Source organism: Lynx rufus, unplaced genomic scaffold (genome assembly GCF_022079265.1).
Source record: "Lynx rufus isolate CCGP_SWC_20201006 ecotype Redwood Valley unplaced genomic scaffold, mLynRuf1.p SCAF_1, whole genome shotgun sequence".
NCBI lineage: Eukaryota > Metazoa > Chordata > Mammalia > Carnivora > Felidae > Lynx > Lynx rufus.
Genome location: NW_025814823.1, coordinates 110,051,067 through 110,074,050, shown reverse-complemented (window position 1 = coordinate 110,074,050; position 22,984 = coordinate 110,051,067). Strand labels below are relative to the sequence as shown.

Below are 22,984 nucleotides of genomic sequence, written 5' to 3'. Positions count from 1 at the left end.
CAAAGGTAACAGCCAATGAACGCCCAAGGCCCAGAGCAGGAGGGTGACACAAGGGAAGAAAAGCATGCCATGTGCGCACACACAGTGGGTAAGGGAGGGAAAGGCTGAAGTTCAGAGAGTAGCGGGAGCCAGAGTGGGCAGGGCCCCGTAGGCTTCAGGAAAGACTTGGATCTTATTCTGAGCAAGAAGAAATATTAATAGAGTAGAGGGTGTTAAGAGGAAGAGTGAGATGGGCAGACTTACAGTGATCCCCCCAGTTTCTGTGTTGACAACATTTGGGGGAGGAACCAAGAGTGGAATCGAGAAACACAACCTGGATGTGACAGCAGTTACTCAGGCAACAGATAATGTGGCTTGAGGCAAGGTGATGGAGATGGAATCCATGAGACAAAGTCAAATTCTGAATGTGTATGACCTGGATGAGGGCTGGAGGTATACGGAGAAAAAGAGGAGTCAGAGGTGGCCTCAAGCGTTTTGGTCTCTGGAAGAAAAACAGTGGGGCTGCCATTCTGTTAATGGGATGAGCAGGATTGGGAGGTAAACCTGGGAGCTGATTTTGGACTCATGAGTTTGAGGTATGCATCAAACAGCCAAATGGAGCTAGGTGGGTGCCTGCATAATTCTGGAGTTCAGAGAAGAGGGTTGAACTAAATATAGAAATTTGGGAGTTGTAAGCATGTAGATGCTATTTGATGCTATAGGTTTGGATGAGATTAGCAAAGGGAGTGGATTTTAGAGAGGGAAAGTGGTGCAGTGGCCCCTGTACGTTCTGACATTCAGGATGGGCAAACTGAGCAGGATCAAGCAACAGAGAAGGATCCCCCACTGGGGTGGGATGGAGGAGAAGGAAGCACAGAATAGCACACTGTCAGATGATGTCCCAACTTCAAATAAAAAGATGGCACAGGCTTAATTTAATAACCAAGAAGTCAGTACAGAGCTCTGTGGGAGCCCTGCTGGCTTTGTGCTAAGGAAGAAGAAAGAGTAGGTCACTCTTTTGGAAGTCTGGGCACTGAAAGAAGTTTTCTCTGTGATGGGGGTGCAGAGAGGGAGAGGTTCACATGCAAGAGAGAAGAAGACAGGCCTGGAGGCTGTGGATGAAAAACCCAACAAATGGAGTTACAGCCTCACATGTGGGAGGGGATGAAAGTTGAAGGTTAAGTGAAGCTGGTGACATGGGAGGACTCATGTGCCATGTCTGTGGATTCCAAGAGAGGGACAGAGGAGGGTTAAGGGAGAGGGAACCCACACCTGGCAGGGGGGAATGAGGGATTAAGAAGATATATGGCAGCCTATCTCCTTCACAGGAAGAAATCTGTCCTCAAGTGGAAGGAAATGGCACCCAGTCATGCCAGTGGGCATCGGCAGTGAACATCAGGCACCGGTACATATACGTGGCCCAGCCAGCACTGAACAGAGTCCTCGTGGTTGATGTGCAAGCCCAGAAAGTCCTACAGGTACGTCTCTCTAAGGGAGTGAGGGGGGCTTCTGGTTCTGGGGCACAGCGGCCACATTCCTCTTGGCTTTTTGCACATTCCCCAGCTCCTACAAGAGGCAGTCAGACTAGGGGCAAGGGGCAGGGGGGAGCAAAGAAGGTTCCTGTACAGTTACTCATCAGTATTTATTGCCTACTATGGACCAAGCACTGTTCTAGTTTCTTGAAAAATAGCCATGAATGAGCAGTGAAGTCCTAGAACTTATATTCTAGTCTGTCAGACCATAAATCATAATTTTAGAGAGCTATAAATTCTAAAAGCTATTTACAGGTCAAATGTGACAGAGGAACTGGACGACTCTTTTAAAATTTTATTACCATTTATTTCTGAGAGACAAAGCACCAGTGGGGGAGGGGCAGAAAGAGAGGGAGACACAGAATCCAAAGCAGGTTCCAGGCTCCAAGTTGTCAGCACAGAGCCCAACGGGGGGCTCAAACTCACAAACTCCTGGGAGGCTGTGAGATCATGACCTGAGCCCAAGTCAGACGTTTAACTGACTGAGTCACCCATACACCCTACAAGACTCTTTTAAACTGGTCCTCACTCTGGAGATGAATAGATTCTGATATAAATGTCAAGTGGGACTTCCATTCTGGGAGGGGAAGGAAGGCCAGTGGGGCTAGAGTATAGTGAGAAGGTGGAGACTGGGGTGCTATGAAGATAAGGGGTAAACCAAGGCCCAAGCCATGAAGAGTTTTCATCTGGGGAATGACCTACTCTGATTTATATTTTTAAAGAATCAGTCCTTTCTTTTTTTAAATGTTTATTTATTTAGAGAGCCCACATAAGCAGGGGAGGGACAGAAAGAGAGAGAGAGAGAGAGAGAGAGAGAGAATCCCAAGCAGGCTCCGTGCTGTTGGCACAGAGCCAGACCCAGGGCTTAATCTCACGAACTGTGAGATTATTACCTGAGCCACAATGAGGAGTCAGATGCTTCACTGACTGAGCCACCCAGGCACCCCTAAAGAGTCAGTCTTTTAAAGAGATTTTTAAATTTTAAACTTAGATTTTAAAATAGTCAGGCTCTGTTAGAACAGACTGCAAAGCAGAGCAGAGTTGTGGCTACTAAAATAATCCAGGCAAGAGGTGCAGACAGCATTGGAGATGGTGAGATATGATCAGATTCTTGATAGATTTTCAATGTGGAAAGATTTCTGCTGAGTTGAATATAAATTTTCAGAGACAGGAGGCAGGCTGTTTTGGGTTTTTGTTTTTGTTTTTTTAATTGAGAAACTGTAAACGGGCCCTGGGTGGCTCACTCGGTTAAGCATCCAACCTCTGCTCAGGTCATGATCTCACAGCTCATGAGTTCGAGCCTTGCTTTGGGCTCTGTGCTGACAGTTCTGAGCCTGGAGCCTGCTTCGATTCTGTGACTTCGTCTCTCTCTCTCTCTGCCCCTCCCCCACTCACACTCTGTGCCTTTCTCAAAAATAAATATTTAAAAAGTAAAAAAAAAAAAAAAAAACATTGTAGAACGATGATGCCATGGATGGTGTGTGGTGGAATGACTAATGGCCCCAAGATGTCCACTTCCTAAACCCCAGAACCTAGGAACATCGCCTTATATGGCAAATGGTAGTCGGCAGATATAATTACATTATGGATTTCTCCTGTGGAGCCCTGAATCCAAGTGGAAGTATCCTTATCAGAGAAAGGCAATGTGAGGACTAAAGCACACAGCTGGCTCTGAAGAGAAGGGGCCATGAGCTAAGAAATGCAGCTCTCAAGGCTGGAAAATTCCAGAAAACACTTTCTCTCCCAGAGCCTCTAGAAGGAGCACTGCCTTGCCGATATACTTGTTCAGCCCAGTGAAATTAATTTCAGACTTTCTGCCTCCAAAACTGTAAGAAAACAAATATGTGTTGTTTTAAGCTACTGAGTTTGTAGTAAGGTGTTACCACAGCAATAGGAAATGAATGCACCATATAGAGATTTAGGGCCAGGTAGGAGGTGCATGCCCTGGAAGAGGTAGACAGGAAAATTAGGCATTTGGATTTAGGTCTGTTAAGTTTAAAGTTCTGTTATAAATGTAAGCAGAGATGTCAAGCGATTGGATAAACGGGTCTGGAGTCCAAGGTGAGGTCTAGGCCAGAGATGTCAGTGTGGGTATCATCACCATACAAACTGCTAAATCCATACAGAAGAGGTCAAGGTTGGAGCCCTGAAACACTCCAACACTTAAGGATCAGGAAGGAGAGAAGCCAACAAGGAAACCAAGCAGGAGTAGCCTGAAAGGTACGAAGAAAATTGGGGGCTGCAGGGGACAAGGGGAGGATGCCAGAAACCAAAAGAAGAATTTTTTTAAATGTTTATTTATTTTTCAGACAGAGAGAGGGTTAGAAAGCTGTGCGAGCAGGAGAGGGGCAGAGAGACAGGTAGCCAGAGGATCCAAAGCAGGCTATGTAGGAAGCCTGACTTGGGGCTCAAACTCACAAACTCTGAGATCATGACCTGAGCCAAAGTCAGATGCTTAACCGACTGAGCCACCCAGGCACCCCAAAAGAAGAATGCCTTAAGGAAGAGTTTGTGGTCAGTGGTGTCAGATATAGCAGAGACCATTTGCATGTCACTGACCATTCAATTTGATATCACGTGGATCACCTTGGCAAGAGCGGATAAAATGAAATGGAATACAAGCTTGAGGTATTAGAGATAGTGAATACAGCCAACCATTTGGGGGAGTTTTGATGTAAATATGAGTAAAAGGAGTCAAATGAGGCAGTAGCTAGAAGAACATGCCAAAGAAACTTTTTTAGACTAGTTGACATTACAGCATATGTATGTATCTATGTATATATGTATGTATGTAATGCTAAAAAAAATATATAAAAAAAAAAACTCCCACACATCTTGGCTTTGTTCTGCATCATTAAAGTACGCAGGAGCCATTGGAATCCAGGGCAGAGAAGTAGAGATGCTAGCTTTAGATAAAAGCACATTCTTTGATGTAACAGGAGAAAAATAGAGAATATTCAGGTATGCTTACAAATAGGTGACAGTTACATTTGGTTGTAGTTGGATGAACATCTCTTCTGGTTGAAAATTATCACTAAGCCTGGAGGTTTGGAGAGAAAGGTAAAGGTTGCACCTGAGATTGAACTGACCAGGGAACTGTTAGAGGACTGCTGGACGAAATGTGAGCAGGATTGTGTTTTATTTTCCAGCAATGCCCAGGTGCAGGGTCTTTGTAGGGAGAAATTTGGATATAAGCAGGGTTGTGGTTTCTCCTAGGCAGTACAGGAGAAGACTTTCTGTTACTGATTTTTCTGGCCAGAGAGCATACTCACAATCATTTCAATCCTTGAAAATTCATTGAAGCTTGCTTTATGACCCAGCTGATGATCAATGGGGTCAATGTTGCATATGTACTTTACAAGAATGTGTATTCTAACGGGAGGTACAGTTTTCTGTATATATGTCAATTATGTCAAGTATCTTCATTGCATTGTTCAGATCTTCTAAGTGATTTTTTTCATTGTTCACGGAGTCTGTCAGCTGCTGAAAGGTGTTGTTGAAGTCCAGCACTGTGATTGTAGATTTATGTAAAATTCTACCACTTTTGCTTTAAAATTGTAATAACTTCCTGGAACAAAGACTTCTTTGTTCTTAGAAAATATCTCTATCTCTGGCAATACTTCTTGCCTGAAAGTCTAATTCTAGTATCGACAGATCAGATTTCCTTTGATTAGTGTTAACATGGTATAATTTTCCAAACTCCATGTATTTGGGTTTCGGCCTTTATGTAGTATAATAATCTTCATCTTTAACTTGGATCATTTGATCCATTTATATTTAATGCAATTATATAGTTAAATCTACCATTTTCTGGTTTTCTCATTTGACCTGTTATGCTTTTTTCTCCTTTTTACTTTCTTTTGGATTAGTCAAACATTTTCGTTCTGTTACTATTATTACCACCATAGAGATTATAACATGCATCCTTGCCTCAATATAGTCCTGTACAAATTACTTCACTTCCCTAATAATGATAGAACCATACAACACTAACCCCTTAAACTCCTCTCCTGCCTTTTGCATTATTGTGGGAATGAATTTTAACTCTGTATATAATTTAACCCCACAAGACATGAGTTAGTATTATTTTGTATAGTTGATAGTCATTTATATTCACCTCCATATTTACTTTCTCACTACTCCTTATTCATTCCTGAAGCACACAGTTCTGTCTGGGATCATTTTCATTGTAAATGAAGAAGTTTCTTTAATAGTTCTTTTAGTGCAGATCTGCTGGCAACACATCCTGAGTTTCTGTTTGTTTAAAAATAACTTTGCCTTTTATTTTTAAAAACTATTTTCACTGGATATAGAATTCTACCTTGGTAAATTATACTCAGCATTTTAAGATGCTGTTACCTTGTCTTCCACTGTTTTTGTTAATAGGTCATCTGTCAGTCTTATTGTCACCCTTCTGAAGGTCATGTATCATTTGTTTTGACTGCTTTTCAAATTTTCTCTTTGGTCTTCAGCAGTTTCACTGTGATGTGCCCACATACAGTATTCTTTGTATTTATTCTGATTTGGGAGTTCTAGTGGTTCTTGACTGTGTGGATTGATACCTTTCATCAGATTGGAATTCTTTCTTACCTCTTCTTTAGAAACTGTTAAAAAAAAAAAAGTTAGCTCTTTCCACTGTATGCCACATGTCTGTTTCATTCACTCTTTTCCATTCTTGTTAGTCTCTTTGTGCTTCGAGTATGTTCTATCAATTTGTCTTTCAATTCACTAGTCCTATCTTCTGCTATGTCTAATACGGATTTAACAGAACCTAATTATTGAAATCTTAATTCCAGGTATTGCATTTTTCACTTTTGTAATTTCTACTTAAGTATATAAAATTGTAATTATATTTCTATGGGTCACCCATGGGTCTTTCTATTGTCTTTCATATGTAGTTTTTAATCACATAGTCTGTGTAGTCATGTCTAGTAATTTTTTAAATGCCAGACACTCCATATAAAAAAAAAAAAGACTTGAGATGGTTGTCATCTTCCTCTGCTAGGCAGAGAGAGTAGAGAATGAATCATTTTAGTCTAATCAAGTGCTAAGTTGAATCAAGCCTGAATTTTTTAAGGCTTACTCTGCTTCTGATTTATTCCTAGACCTAGAAGTTAGCCCTTCAGGATTTTTAACTAAGAGCCTGGTATGTTCTTCAGTATCTTTTCCCTTCTATACCTTTGCTCCTCGGCATATTAAGACTTCAGAACACTGTTGTGAATTTAGGAGATTATTGGTTTAGCTCTTCAGTCCGCTTGCTACTCCACACCACCTCAGAATGAGAATGTGAAATGTGATTGGAGAAGTGTAAATAGAAAGGAGAGAGGCAGCTACAGTCCGAACACTAGGGAAGTTTTGCTGTGAAGAAGGCAGACAAATGGGGTAACTCGAATAGAATGCATAATCAAGAGAGTTTTTAAAAGAGTTGAAGAAACTAGAGACAATGTCAAGATGGTATTATTGGTGGTGGGTTAAGCAGCTCTGGGTACAGGAAGACAGTGCCAGATCCTGGAGCCTTTAGCAAATGAAGAGAAGCAACCAGGAAGCTAGCAGATGCTGGGAACAAAAAGGAGCAGGTGGAGATACGAACAAAGGACCTGCAGTACTTGAATGTAGGAAGAGGCTTCAGGGGCCAAGGGCTTTAAATTAGAGCCAAAAGAGTGAAAGGGGACGCCACAGATGATAACGAATGGAGAAGAAATTGAGGTCAGCATGGATTGACAAAATTAAGAGTTCGGTTTTGTAGTTGTTAAGTTGATGTCATCAACAGAGGAGTGAGTTCTAAAGTCATCAGAGTACAGCAGGTTATCTGAAGCCATAGAATCAGATGAACTCACCCAGAGAAAGGATGTAGACACAGAGAAGGTGGTCAAAGATGAAGACCTGAAACATGCCAACATTTTGAAATCAGAATGAGGAAGGGAAGCTAGGGAGATGGGAAGCTGAGAGAAGAGAAGCTTCCTAGAAGGGAGTAGTTAACCATGTGGAATCTTGCTGACATGTCAAAAAAGAGGAGGATCACAAAGTGATCTGACACAAAGGTCTTCAAACAGGTCAGTGGAGTGATGAAGACAGAAACTTGATGGGAATATTAAAGAGAAATGGATCATGGACTCCACAGCCAGTACTTCAGAGAAGCTTTGACCAATTGGGGTAGAGGTGGGTTTCTCCCCCCGAAAGGGTGACATCTTTAATGAACACAGGGAGTGGCCAGGATGGAGGCCAGTGACGACAAGAGCAGGGGTCATAGTCTAGCGGTATGAGCATCATGGAGGAGAGTTCTGGAACTTAGACAACTACATTATAAAAAGCAGAAAACTGGGGCGCCTGGGTGGCGCAGTCGGTTAAGCGTCCGACTTCAGCCAGGTCACGATCTCGCGGTCCGGGAGTTCGAGCCCCGCGTCGGGCTCTGGGCTGATGGCTCAGAGCCTGGAGCCTGTTTCCGACTCTGTGTCTCCCTCTCTCTCTGCCCCTCCCCCGTTCATGCTCTGTCTCTCTCTGTCTCAAAAATAAATAAACGTTGAAAAAAAAAATTAAAAAAAAAAATTTAAAAAAAAAAAGCAGAAAACAGTCTCCATTTGAGAGGGCCACGGGGGAAGCTCTGTTCTCCAAGGATAATAGAGTTTCAGTTACAGCAGTTAAAAAAAAATGTCTGCCTGAATCCTACAGTCTGGGTCCCAGAGCCTCCAGCTAAAGGATGTACAGATAGAGGCTGTGCAAAGAGACAAGACAGGTGATAATGGATGATCTCGAAGTCAGTCTCAGATGACACAGAAGGAAGGGCCAACTCACCAGAATCTCAGCCAAAGAACAGAACAGCCAAAGACACTGCAGGTTGTAGAGGCTCCAAAACGTTTCTAGGAGCCGTGGCCGGAGGGTCCTGCAGCTGATTCCTGAGTGGTAAACGTAAAGCCTCTGGGTTTAGACTTTTGCCAAGATGTCTTGGTCCCCTTTAAGTAAAACATGCACAGAGTTTATAAAAGGAATTAAATTACTGACAACGGTTTTATGCCTCTAAAGACAAACCCAGAAAGAGGCTTTGTGCCCTGGCTTCCCAAGCAGGCTCACTGCCAACGATGCTAGGTTAGCTATCCACTCACCTGGGCAGGAAGGCCATTTACACAAAGCCAAGAAATGACCACTGTGTCAGCTGATAAGAATGATGACCCACTTGTGCCTATTTTTTTTTTCAAGTCCATAGGTGTGGACCCTCTGCCAGCTAAGCTGTCCTATGACAAGTCTCATGACCAAGTGTGGGTCCTGAGCTGGGGGGATGTGCACAAGTCCCAATCAAGCCTCCAGGTATGTTGAACATGTAGAGACTGACACCCCACAGGAACAGAGGACGCTATCCTGTCTAATAAATGTCTCTTGCTTCCCTAGGTAGCTGATCACATTTATCCAAAACCTATCCATCAAGGTTTGAGGAGAGAGTAGGAAGTAGGAAACAACCTTGGGCCAAAGCCCCTCACAGGCAATTCACAAGGTGTCTTCAGCCAGGCCTACCTTTAAAAGATAATACTGATGATGGATAAGATTCTGATATCAGGACAACCAGAATGTGGCTTCCAGGCCCCACCTCTCCTGATCCAGGACTTTCTTCACCTTGGGCTGGGCAGGCTGGAAAACAGTGTCAAAGCACGTGCTAGATGTGAGCCTGTAAGGAAGGAAAAGTAGGAGCAGTAGTTATGTCCATAAGTGGAAGCACATTTACTGAGTGCTTACAGTATGCTAGGACACAGCAAAGTTCACTAATTTGCCCATGTCCCAACCCAGACAGTGTGGCTCTGCAGCCCAACACTCAGCCACTGCACTGTGCTTCCTCTTTGAAAGAGTTTGGTCACAGGAGCTCTGTGGGATCCCCTCTCTCCACCCGTCAGAGAAGGTCAACATCACCCCTGTGTTGAGCGTGCCTGGCTCTGCCTTTCTCATCCAGGGATGCATTACAGAATTAAACCCTAAAAAAAAAAAAAGTGAGTTGAATGCCTGCATTGTCCCAAAGATCTACATAGAACCATTCTAGATGCACAGAAGTTAATTCATTTCATACAGTGGATGCCTCAGCACATTAGGGTTTCATTCTCTCTCAGAACCCCAGCTGACAAGGGCTGCAGATGGAGTCAAGTTCACCCTGTTCTCAAGACTGGTAAGAGCAAAGGGACAGCTGGGTCTACAGAGGCTTCGTCCAGGGGAATACCTGCCTGCCTACCTCTGCACGGTTGGGCCAGGGGGAAGACACTACTTCATCTCCTATAAATTGAAGCTACTGTCATTTGATGGATGCCATCAACGTGGGCCCCAGTGAGATGACAAAAAAATCCATTACAGTGTCTAGAAGCCTGAATAAAGGTCATTCAGAGCAGAGCCTAAGCCCAGGGAAATTGTAATTTTTATTGGCCCTCCCTCTGGCAGCTCCAACAAAGCCTCTAAGGTAATTCAAGGGGAGGGGTCACCAAAACTTTTTTTTTTGCTGAAACCAAAAATGACTGCCTAATTTAACAAGGCAGAGGAGTTGAAAAACACATGGTTTCACAGGTTATCTGTAAAAGAGAAAACATGAGAGTGGCAGTGGATTTCTCACCTGTAACAGGAGCTGGCAGACTATGGCATCTACATGGCTGAGATCCAAGAATCCTATTCCCAGCTAAGATATCCTTTACCTGGCAGGACAAAAGAAAGTTACAGTATGTGCAAGAATTCAGAGAGTGCATCACTCACCTGCACCCTCTAAGCAACAGATTTGAGGAAAGGATCCCAGACAAACACCAGATGAAGAAAGATCAAGAGGAGACTGATGTAAAGAATGAACCCACGGAGGAACTAAGATGGAGGAAGACAGGCTCTCTGCAAATGTGTAATAAGTTCTAAATAAGTATGTTTGAATTAGGATAGACAGGCTGGAAGAGAAATCCTGATGCCAGGCTATAACTGAAGATAAATTAATTCAGTAAAAATAATTGCATGGAGTGGAGGGAGTAAAAATACTTAGAAATATCTTATTGGGGTAAGAGAAGGTGTGGAGAATGCTGTTTGGAAGTAGTAGTTGGGAAGTGAGCATCTCATTATTCCAAATGTGATCAACTGAATTCTCCTAAAAGCTGTGATGATCAGACTTTGTTAGGAACAAAGGAAACTCTAACTTGTTTATAAGAAACACACATGGGGGCGCCTGGGTGGCTCAGTCGGTTAGGCATCCGACTTGGGCTCAGGTCATGATCTCGCGGTCTGTGAGTTCAAGCCCCACATCGGGCTCTGTGCTGACAGCTCAGAGCCTGGAGCCTGTTTCAGATTCTGGGTCTCCCTCTTTCTCTGACCCTCCCCTGTTCCTGCTCTCTCTCTGTCTCAAAAATAAATAAATGTTAAAAAAAATTAAAAAAACACACATGAAACAGAATAAAAGGTTGAATGAGGACAGGTGAACAAGAATATATTAATATTTCCACTCGTGCATATCAGGCAAGGTAGGGTTTAAGGTCACCAGCACTAAAAACAGCAAACAGAGAGATACTATGTCTCTACTATGTCTCCAGTAGCCTATAGTTATCAAGCAACATTAACAACTAAATGGCCTCAAACAAGAGCAATTAAAAATACAAGGAGAACTTGGAGCACCTGGGTAGATTTGTCAGTTAAGAGTCTGATTCTTGATCTCAGCTCAGGTCTTAAGCTCAGGGTTGTGAGTTCAAGCCCCACATTGGGCTCTGCCCTGGACATGAAACCTAATTGAAAAAATAATACAAGGAGAACTTAATTTAACATGCACTTAAATTGTCCAAAGGATATGAATGAATGACATGGGAAAATTGATTAACAATGCAACTTGGTTTAATATACACCTTTCATCTGCAAAATAGTTTTTTCACACGTCCACATACGAATAGGTTTATCTGTAACCACAAAGGATATTAACCAATCTTGTAAAAGTAGATGTTATAAGCAACATTAGCTGATGAATTAGAAACAATTAAAATAGAACCTAATAAGAAGACACTCCTATATAACTACTGGATCAAAAAGGAAGCTAAAAGGGAAATTAGAAACACTCTCAAAAGCAATAGTAAAACGATCATTCTACATCAAGACCAACAGGAGACAGAGAAGGCTGTAGACATGGAGTGTCTGGGTCTCAAAAGCCTGAAGAAGTACTTGTGTTAAGAAATGAGAACAAGGGGCGCCTGGGTGGCGCAGTCGGTTAAGCGTCCGACTTCAGCCAGGTCACGATCTCGCGGTCCGTGAGTTCGAGCCCCGCGTCGGGCTCTGGGCTGATGGCTCAGAGCCTGGAGCCTGTTTCCGATTCTGTGCCTCCCTCTCTCTCTGCCCCTCCCCCGTTCATGCTCTGTCTCTCTCTGTCCCAAAAATAAATAAACGTTGAAAAAAAAAATTTTAATAAAAAAAAAAAAAAGAAAAAAAGAAATGAGAACAAGAACAGAGTAGTGACAAGGAGAAGAAGAATGAAATTAATATAAACAAAACCAAAGAACAAAGAGAAACCGAGAAATCCTTCACAAGCCTGGTAAAGGAACAAAGAACGAATATATAAAATGAGGCATGAGAAAAGGTGTATTACTGCAGATACAGGAGGATAAAAATAACTGGAAATTAATACATGGCAACTCCGGGGCAGCAAATTTTAAAACCTAAAATAAGTGGATGATAGCTTACAAAATGTAGCCACCTGGCCAGCTCCATCAGTAGAGCGTGCAACTCTTGATTTCGGAGTCATGAGTGTAAGCCCCACGCTGGGAGTAAACACTGACCTAACAGAAGCCCATAATAGAATGATAATTACAGGGTTTTTTTAAAGATTGAAGAGCTACCACAGAAAAACAGTTGAATTTTATCAAACCTTCAAAATATATTTTTAATATTATTTATCTCAGACCACAGGGAGGATAATGTGCAGCTTCTTTGTTTTAAATAGCCAGCATAATTTTAATTATGAAAATTGACTAAAAATTGTGTAAAAAAAACAAAGCTGTAGGCTAATGTCACTTAGGAATACAGAAGCAAAATTCTAAACATGGTATTAAAAACAGAGTCCAGCAGTGCATCTAAATGCAGGGAACAAAGTCCCAGAATACGATGATGGTTCACTCTCAGGAAATCAGTCAACATTCTCTTAACACAAAGGGGGGAAAAAAACTATTATTTTCAATAAATCCTGAAAAGGCACTGAATTAAATACAGCAGACATTCTCAATGAAATACTTAAAAACATGAAAAAAAAGGCAATTTCTTAAATATAATGAACCCTATTTCCCAAAAACCAAGAGCAAAGTTTGCCTAAATGGCCAAACACAACTATTAACAATCAGGAATTAGGTCACAACGTCCAGCATCCCGAGTGCAGAGTCTAGGCATTGCATTGTAACAAGAAAGGGACCAGATTGAATAAACCTACCTTCATCCCTATGGGCTAGGGTTAAAGAAACCACTACTTGCAAAAACTCCTGGAAATGTCAACTGGCCCAGCCCTTGGGGTGCACAATTAGGAAAGGAGAACCAAAAGCCTCAAAACAATGCTTTTTTGAATCGAGCAACTTGACTTCCAAAGGCTATGATCATGGGTATGGACAAAAACTTTGTTTCTCAATATCCAACACTAAGGAACTGGTTAAACAGAACTTTGCTTGGACTACATGAAGGTGTTTCTATAAATGAAGCCCTTCCCTCACCAGCCAGCGTTGGCTGGCACCTTCTCGAATCCTCCGTATCACTCCTTGGCCCACCAGTCCCAGACCCCCCCAGCTGAGCCTCCCTTCTCAGCTGGTTTTGTCTACCCTCTTAGAGAGATGCTCAGCCTTCAGGACTCCGCGTGAACTATCAAGTGACATTTCCTGATATCTAGCCACATATGTACGTCTCCTGAAGCAAGCCCACAGAGCCAACAAAATTAAGGAGTTGGACAATTATCTTTTAGACACTAACATGCGGGGGGAACGTGCCAGGATGCAAGGCCAAGAAGGAACTCACGACTCGTCAGACAAATGAGGCGGTCACACCCACATCAGTTCAATGGCCCGTGGTACTGCGTTTTGATGAAGTAACCTCTGAATATAGGGTGTCAGAGTGGTGAAGCGTGAATGACACTGACCGCTGACAGCCTGTAATTTTCCATCTCTATTAGAAGCTAAAATGACAGGCCTGCGATCAAGCAGTGATTGTGTGGCTTCTTGGAATTCTCTGGCATTTTCCCCTAGACACTCCCATGATCCAGTTTCCTAATGCTGATATTTTCATGTCCAGTACCAAAAGTGTTTTCCCATGGACTTGCCATGGAAGTATCATTTGGCCATTTTAAAAAATCACAGAAAAATAACCTAATGCAGTGTGACAACTTTAGAGCTGCCCCAAGGCTGAAAATCACAGCCCTCCTCATTCCTGTCCGGCATCCTCTCTGCTTACCCCCTCCCACATCCACCCCCCAGGAAGCATGATCCAGAAAAGACTCAAACTTCAACCCTGCCTGAGGAGGCAGGCCAGGTGTTGTTTGTTTCCCCATAAAAGCAAGAGCCAGAAGGCAGTCCTATTCTTAAAAGATAAAAGCATCCAGAACTCCAAGCCACGTGAGTTACCGAAGCCCCAACAGAGACTGTCCTCAGCCTCAGGCTGCAGAAGTCTGGACCGTGTAAGCACAGCCATACTATCAAGATCAGAGAAAGTGTCTCAGCTCTGTGTTCACAGTCTAGCCCCCCCACCTCCCCTGCTCAGAGGGTCTGGGCTTGACCTTGTGGGCCTTCAGCCTCATCTGGCTGTGGGCCACCCATGTTTCAGGGCAATGGCCTAGAAATTGGAGGCTGACAAGCACATGAAGAAGGAAAGGGGACACAGGCTGTTGGGCATGGTATCTCTGGCCTGGCCATGCCCAAGGCTGTGTTAGCTGATAGACACGTGCTCAGCCTGACCACAGCAGGCTTTCCGGCAGGACCTCCACACTGCTCTCTTCCCACCTAATCTCCGACATCACTCGGCTCTGTTCTGCACTGCCACCGTGCCCTTCCCTGACACAGGCCCAGCAGGAACTGTCCACAGCAGAGAATGGCCGCGGCTGCCTCCTGCCAACCCCACAGAGAAAGTGGTACAAAAGAAGAAAGGGAAACAGAGGCAGCTATGCTCTGTCACTACCAATGTGTACAAAACACGGGGCCTGATTCTCGATTTCTCACAGCAGGTCCATTGTGCAACTAGACCCGATCCCCAGCATTCTAACTGCAAGGCATCTAAATGGCTTGAGCAGCATCTTTGAATGGCATTTATGCAGGATTCCTGCTTTCTCCAATAAACCATGGAGTCCCAATTCCCATAGAACACCTCTGTGAGCAGTCTGTGATAGAGATGCCCAACAAATGGGCCCAGGCACCTGGCATCAAAGGAAAATAAGGAAGCAGTAAATACTTGCACCATTTAACATTTTCATGACTGAAAAGCTCACTCCCTCTCTTCCCAGGGTGGCCTGGGTGCTGAGAAGGTGGGATTCTCAGTTGTAGGGGAGGTGGTCTCTGAGCAGAGTGATCTTTCTCTTCTGGGGACCTCTCTCAGAAGCTCCAAAGTGGTCCCCACTATGCCATCAGGGGCTGGTGATGTGCGGGCCCAGTTTTGGGTCAGATCTGCCTGCACAGGAGGGAGTGATTCAGGCATTCATACCTGTACTGCCCCTCTCCCCCAAAGGGGGAGTCCCTGCTCTGCTCCTGCCCCCTCTCTCACACTGGGGGCATCTCTCTCTGAAGTAGCCTGTCTGCTGAGGGGCCTTACCAGCATGTGCGGGTGGTTCCAGGTTTCCCACCCCTACCTGGGTGGGCCCTCACAAGGACCCTCCCTCTGTGTTATAGGTGATCACAGAAGCCAGCACCGGCCAGGGCCAGCACCTTATCCGCACACCATTTGCAGGAGTGGATGATTTCTTCATTCCTCCAACAAACCTCATCATCAACCATATCAGGTGAGACAGGCCCACGATGCCCTAAGGAACCCCCATAATCCAACTCAGCCCGGCATGTGGTGCATTTGCCCACTGTGAGACCTGCTCCTTCTGTGTCTCTGTCACTCATCCTGAGCTGGCCTTGGGCTCCATCATGAGGGGACAGAAATGGACCCATCACTAGTCCTTAAGTGTCTTAGTTAAGGAAGGCACCCAGCTCCTATGGCCCTCAGAGGCCCACTGAGGACAGAAAGTCTCATCCTCAAGGTGAGGACTATAGAGAAAAGGAAACAACAGTGGTTAATGGGCCACCCTCTCCTTGTTAGACACAAAGAAACTAGTAGAAGTGGTCTTGACCCCTTTTTACACATGCGGAAACCAAGGATTAGAGAAGTTAAAACACGGGCCAAGTTTACACATCCAGGAAGAGTCAGATGAAATACGAGGCCAAGTCTCTTTTTAGTTCCTTATTCTCTGCTGCCCACTGCCCATGGGTTTTCCAGAAGCCCCCAGAGCAGCCATGGAGAGGGCCAGCCAGGGAACAAGGCCTCTGCTTGTCTGGTTTTCACCACCCAGAACAGCCTAAAAATGGTGGCCTATGGTCTCAACTGCAAACCTCAGCTCAACCTGGCTGTTCCCCCTGCCTGTTCATTTCAGACAACCCCTAACACCTACTGTAAAGTCACCACTGCAGAAGACTCAGCCTGCCCCTTTATAAAGTCACGGAGACCGGAAGGTCGTGCCTTTCTTTTGTCTGACATCAAGTCCCTTTCTCCAGGAAGAAAGGACTCATTGTTACATATTGAAGCTGGACTTGTAAAACTAGGCCCACCCACTGATCCAAGCCCAAGAAAGAAAACAGCTCCTTAATGAACCATACTGTGTAGACAGCACCTGGGAGGAGCCTCTAAGATTCTGGGGGTTGCTCAAGGGTGAAAAACCCCCAAAGAAGCTGAATTCAGGCGGGAGTCTAGCACATTTAGAGGCTCTGCGGCACCTGGGTGTGGTGTTTTACATTCAAGTTCTTTACCAGAGTTTTATGCTCTTTCCATGCTTGATCTCTTTAAGAATGCTTTAAAGATGCTTTTAAGTGGGCATTTCCCCCACTCAGAGACTCAGGTATTCAAAAGAGAAGTGTGGAGGAGATGTTTCTCTTCTTCCCATAAGCATCCACGGCACCAAAAGGCCTCTCTCAGTCAGCGATTGAGGCAGAGGCTCTCACGTCAAAGCCAAGTCCTGCCTGGGGTCAGGCCTTCTGGCAGCTTGCCACCCACCCCCAGAGGGGAATTTCACCAAGCCCAGATGTGAGCGGCTACTGCCTGCTGGGCCCTTCCCCTCAAGCTCCGTCTTTGATCCAGTCCTCCCAAAAGCCCTCAGAAGGAACCGCCCTCTTCAGCATGGCAGAGGCTCTAAGAGGCCGTCCACACACCAGGCTCTGCAGTGGGCAGGGCAGCAGGGCCACGCCAAGGCCATCTGGCTGCAAAGGTAAAAGCTGTCCTCAGCCCCCTTGCCCAAGCTTCCTCCCCCAGGGGATCAGGGATCATAACTGACACAGGAGAGGCTGCCCCTCCACCTTCCTCTCCCCCGGGGGAGGGAGCGCTGGAGGAAGCGAGTTGGCTTGCGGTGCCTGCCCAGAATCTGATTAGTCCAGAGGACAGTAGCAGCAAGCCCACCTCTGCCATCCTCCTCCTGGCAGGTGATCGGGGCTCTTTTCCCTCCAGGCACAGGCCCCCACTTCCCAGCTGGCAGCAGGCCTCAGGGGAGCTGATGTGAAGGCATCCCAAAGGGAGAAGCTATTGACGGCACTTTTATGCTCCTCCTTTACCATTTCTAGAGATGAGTGCGTGTTATGAGAGCAGAAATTGAGGAGCATTTGTAATGCGGCTGCCTTCATTTTCACCTCGTAGATGAATGACTGAAGAAGCCAGGCCCTGCAGGATGGTACATCTAATTAAGAAGCTGTTAGCGCACTGAAGGATTAGGATAAAGGGAAGAGAATGGATGCAATCCTTTAGAGGAATGACAGAGCCCCTCCTGACCTCAGTTCTTCCCTTCGCAGGTTCGGCTTCATCTTCAACATGTCTGAGCCCGCAGTTCACAAAGTTGACCTGGAAACACTGGTGCTGCTCAAGACCATCAGCCTGCAGAATCACGGCTGCGTGCCACAGGCCATGGCCCACACCCACCTGGGTGGCTACTTCTTCATCCAGTGCCAACAGGATGGCCCCGCTTCTGCCGCCCCCCAGTTGCTGCTCGACAGCGTCACGGACTCTGTGCTCGGCCCCAATGGGGACGTGACTGGCACCCCACACGTGTCCCCCGACGGGCGCTTTGTGGTCAGCACTGCTGCCACCAGCCCCCAGCTGCACGTGCAAGAGATCACGCTGCAGGGAGAGATCCAGACTCTCTCTAGCCTGAAAATAAGCCAGGGCATCTCCGACGTGGCCTTCCAGCACTCCTTCACCCACAGCGATCAGTACTACATCTACGCCCCCCTGGAGACAGAGCCAGACCTGCTGTTCCTGGAGCTGTCCACGGGGAAGACGGGCATGCTCAAGAACTTGAAGGAGCCGCCCACGGTGCCCGCATGGCCTTGGGGAGGGCCCCGCAGGATCGTGAGGGACAGCGGGCTCTTCGGACAGTACCTGCTCATCCCCGCCCAAGAGTCACTGTTTCTCGTCAACGGGAGACAAAACGCACTGCGGTGTGAAGTGCCGGGCGTAAAGCGGGGGACCACAGTGGTGTGGGTGGGCGAGGTATGAAGGAGCCCGGGGCAGAGCCCTGGGCCACCGAGCAAGGCCGAGTCCTCACACCGCAGCCCCAAGCAGGCGCCCTGTACATTTTCACGGACAAAAGCAAAACCTGTATCCGCTTTGTGGTTCAACACTGGCCTCCTTGCAAGTTTCCTAGTATAAGGTATGCGCTGCTAACCAGATTGGGGTTTTTCGTTGGGAAGTATGATTTATGCCTTGAGCTACGGTGAGAACACACACTGCTGTGTAAAGGAATCATTTCTGTGCCCAGCTACACGCCATGTTTCCTGGGGAACGCTGCGGAACCAAGAGCTCCTGCTTTCCAGGCTGACACTTGTGTCGGTTGCCTTCATGTACTCATTGTCCGTCACAGCCGGGTCCAGCCGACCTTCCCCCGATGGAGTGGCCCCGAAGCCAGGCCTGGAAACTCAGTGCGAGCCCTGGCTTTCGCTCCAGGCATGAGAGCCACGTCTGCCCTCATTCCGGACCTTCTTTTCTCCTGCGCAGCCGCTTCATGCTTTTTTTCCATGTGACTTGGTGTAAGCCTGAGGGAGATCCAGCCAGACTTCTTGCGTCTTGGGGGATGGGGAAATCACTTACTTTATTTTGGAAATTTTGATTAAAAGATAATTTTTTATAATCTCAAATGCTAGTAAGCAGAAAGATGCTCTCCGAGGTCCGCTCTGTTCGTCCCTGCCTTAGGCCAAGTCTCTGAGAGTCACCACCCCACACCCAGAAAGAACAGCGATCATCCAGGAGTAACGGTCCTCTATACCACGGACACCCCGAGTACAGATCTAGCCACCACAGTGGCAAAGACTTTGTTCTGGGCCGGGATGCAAAGAGACCAGGACAAACCCTGTGTGCCTGCTTTTTACCACTGAACGGGGATGTTTTATGAGCCGGGCCCAGTTCCCCAGATTCAGGGCAGACTGGGCTTGCCACGGGGGCGGCCTACAGAAGAGTGACCTCCTGGTGCAACACAAAGACACGTGTGGGGTCCAAGTGGCTTCTGTAGGCGATCCCTTTCAAAAATCAATTTCTTTTCTGCCCGTGGCCCTTGCACTCAGCTCTAGCACGCCCGTCATTGCATCATCACTGCACAGCACATTTCAGTCTTTTCTTACACGTGGACCCTTCTGTCCCCAATAATATACACTGCAAAACCCACAATCAGAAGGCGGAGGGAAGGGGGGGCCAGTGGCAGGAGGGTGTGGGCTGCCAATGCCTCATGATTCCCAAATATCTCAGACAATGCTGGGCTGTCAGGGGGGCATCGAGGAAGTACAACCCAGCTGGCCCCGGGAAGACAGCTCATGTTGGAGAATGTCAGCTTTGGGGCTCCCGGCACACCCCTTTCCTTCTCCCTCGCCTCATTCACCAAAACACACTTGTATGCTTTCTGGCCTGAATGATCGGTTTTCAAGTCACGTAAAGTTGGAAGAGATGGTCTCATCATGGACACCTCACCTAGGGCAGACCGCTTCACCCGCCAACATGGCCATGCTTTTCCCGCTCTGATCACTGGCCGCTTTCAGGGAAAGGAAGACACAGACCCTGCCTTGGTGTAAATACAGCTCCCTTGCACACTCACCTGAATGCCCAACCTACCAGACCCCAACTTGATTTCCTGAAATCAGCCAGTCCTGTTGTCTCATGTATCTTGGTCCATCCAACGCCTGTCCCCTTCAACTCCCAAGAGTGTGCCTAGATATGTACATGCATACTTTAGATTTCGTTACATGTACTTGAGCTGTAGCTACAGGTTGAAAGGATGGACTTCAAAAGCCGCATACTCAGTTTCCCAAGAGCTGGGATGGATGGGTGACACCTCTCACCCTTTCTTCTTCCTGCCCCAATCTCTTGACACTTCCAGACTTCCACATTTATCACTGCAGTTCTCCACTTTCACCAACTTCTCCCTTTGGAAAAATCTTCCAGATGATGGCAACCCCTGGCAGACAAAGTCTGAGCCTACCTGAGGAAGAGCCTACCACCTACCAGGTCAGGACATCAGCCCCTCGGGGTCATGGGTTCCTAAGTCAAAGACCAGTCCAATCCCAGCAGGCCTTGTGATCTGGGAGACTGCAGCATCCGTTCCTTTGCCTCATTCCTTCTGTTTCTAAGTGTGTCTGAAAAGCATTTCAGCCTCTGGCTAACTCACTGTGCAATTAACTGGAGATGCCAGCTTAGGGCTCGGGGCCAGCATTCCACACACTGTTGAATCAGAGCAGGGATTCGTAGGCCTGAAAACAGTGCAATCTGCACATTCACAAAGGCAAGAGAGTAAATGCTTTTTCATCACAGCAACTAGCCGAACTGCTGGGTGGGAGGCAGAGGAAAGGCTGGCCAGGCTGCCCCCCACCCCCCGTCCAGCCCCAGAAGCTCAGAGGAACACGGTCCCAAAGTCACTGGTGTAAGAAGTTACCACAGCAGGTGAGCCTTGCTGCCGACCCAGCCGCAGCCCTCTGACAAACACACAAGATCACCTAACAACCAACCAATACTTCACATTAAAGAAGCACTTCATCTTAACAATGACACATTCACAATGAACTATTTCAAAATTTACTGAATTTTGAAATAAAATTTAATTTCACAAAAATTCAACATAGTATTTTTTTTCATAACAACTCACAAATAACCTACACCTTTGCTGATATTAAGGATTTGAAATGGAGGGGCTGGTGTTCCTTCCGCCCCAGTGAGCAAAACCCTGCATGGAGGCAGTGGGTCTGAAAGCCTACCCAGCCTTCTACTGAGGGATAGTAGTAAGAGGGAAGTGTCTGCTTGCAGGTGGCCACACGGACCATCTGCACAGGAGGCCTGGGTGTGGAGCACGTGCTGTGTGGCAAATGCCACCATCCCCGCCCCAGCAATCCTGCCCAACAAACTCTGCCTGGGGCTGGCCCAGGCTTCTTCCCTAGGTCTCCCAGTCAATTCAAGCGTCTCACTATACCTTCCCCAAGCCCCTGGAAGTAGCTGGAAGGACCCTGTGAAGTGTGGGTGGGGCCAACCACTAATCCCCAACCACAAGATGCAGGAACTTGAATCTAGACGCATCATGAACAGAGACAGAAGCTCAGCCCCTGCATGCCCCCTCCCACCTCACCCCTGCCACCTGCTGTCTTTCCCACTGCTCTGTGCAGAAAAGGGCTCCCAGCTCCAGGGAGGGCTCCCGAGGACAGCTCTTAACCCTGAAAAAAGCAGAGAACTGCCTGTTGCCCTAGGGAACCTAATTGCTGAGGCTCTATTTAGGAGAGCAGCCTGAAGTTGGCTTTGTGTGGCCACACCTTCTTTTCTGTTGACCAATAATCTGTGAACTAAAGGAAAATCCAGAACAGAGATGTGCAACAGATCCATTCTGGCTATATTTTTCTACCAGGGGCTTGCAACATGATCAATTAATGTCTCACTGTGTGTTTCATTCAGACACACCGTGGATGCTGAACCACCCTCATCACCAAATCCCACAGCCCTGTCCTGGGCCCTTCTCTCCAGAACCAAGCCCCTTGGATTGCTGAGGCCACTTGCCCTCCCTCCCGTGCACTACTGGTCTACCTCACCTTCTCCTCCCTGTACCCAGCTCCTCTGACAGCTACCCCCACCCAGGAAGCTGGACGTTGACATGGGCCAACAACAATGACATGAAATCCTTTGCTGTCCTTGCCCACCCAGAACCCCAGGTTCTGTTCCACGTGCAGTCAGAACCCACTGGGACACAGCCCTTGGCCGCCCAGAATCACAACCTCCACACCCTAGCTCGCAGACCTTCCAAACGAGGTAACCAAGACCAGAGCAAGCTCACAGGTGTCAGAGAAGTCAACTGTTGTCAAACAGAAACTGTCAGACAGGAATAGAGACCATGACGTCTCGGCCAAGCTTCGTCCCTTAGAGGGCCCAAGCCACACCTCCCTCCTTCCCACTTTACTCTCAGCCTTTCTGGCTCCCCTCCTATGCTTCAGGTCTCCTGCACGTGTGCTGTGCCACAGCTCCTACAGTTCAAGGGACAACTGACCTTACTGTGACACCAGCTCCCCACAACGGCCTTTGCCCATGCCGCTAGCTAGCTTTGGAAGTCCAAGTAAGAAGTCACTCCCAGGGCCACATACTACTATTTGCTCCCACAGGAGTACAGAGGCAGAGGAGTTTTGTTTGACAAAGTCACTAGCTGCCATGGCTTCTGTCCAAAATCATAGAGATTACAGAATAGAGAGCGGCTTAAAAGATTCAAAGGAAAAAATACATGGTGCCTATTCTCGAGGTCTGACTACAGGACCCCAAATCCCTCATGCAGCACAGGCCACTTCCTGCTTCTCTCTTCACCAGATTACCTGCCAAGTTACTTGAGAATCTGAGCATCTTATGCAGGCCTGCAGGCTTTAGGCACAGCCACACAGCCGGCAGCAGGAGCCCAGCAAGCATGGTCTCACACATTCTCTGGAGCTGTAGGCAGCAGTGGGGATTAAACCAAACACAGTGTGTGAAATTATGGAAAGTATGGGAAGAGCAGGAATTGGCCTCCAAAACTGAGAGTGAGGCTTCCTGAGCCGGCACCAAAGTGTTGAACCTGTACTTTTTGTTGTTCTTGGACAAACCCACAATTCACACACACACACACACACACACACACACACACACACATGCACGCACACACACACCCTTCCCAAGCTTATCTTGACCAATATGGGACCATCTGTTTCCCCTGTGACCCTAGAGAAGGTGGACCATGCCCCAGAGGGCTCTAGAAGGCTTAGCCTGCTCTGCACAAAGCACAAACTGTTGATTCGCCCCCACCCCAA

The 22,984-nt window shown here is 46.8% G+C and overlaps 1 protein-coding gene across 1 annotated transcript in view; it reads left to right on the top strand.

Annotated features, from left to right (window-relative positions):
• Nucleotides 1-18,766, top strand: part of FSTL4 (follistatin like 4) — a 139,947-nt gene extending 121,181 nt beyond the window's left edge. Inside the window, exons 11-14 of the mRNA XM_047076071.1 lie at nucleotides 1,308-1,457; nucleotides 8,706-8,813; nucleotides 15,341-15,450; nucleotides 17,489-18,766. Of these exons, the coding sequence (XP_046932027.1) occupies nucleotides 1,308-1,457; nucleotides 8,706-8,813; nucleotides 15,341-15,450; nucleotides 17,489-18,191 (1,071 nt within the window). The 3' untranslated portion in view covers nucleotides 18,192-18,766. The remainder of the gene's footprint in view (nucleotides 1-1,307; nucleotides 1,458-8,705; nucleotides 8,814-15,340; nucleotides 15,451-17,488) is intronic.
• Nucleotides 18,767-22,984: the final 4,218 nt, after the last annotated feature.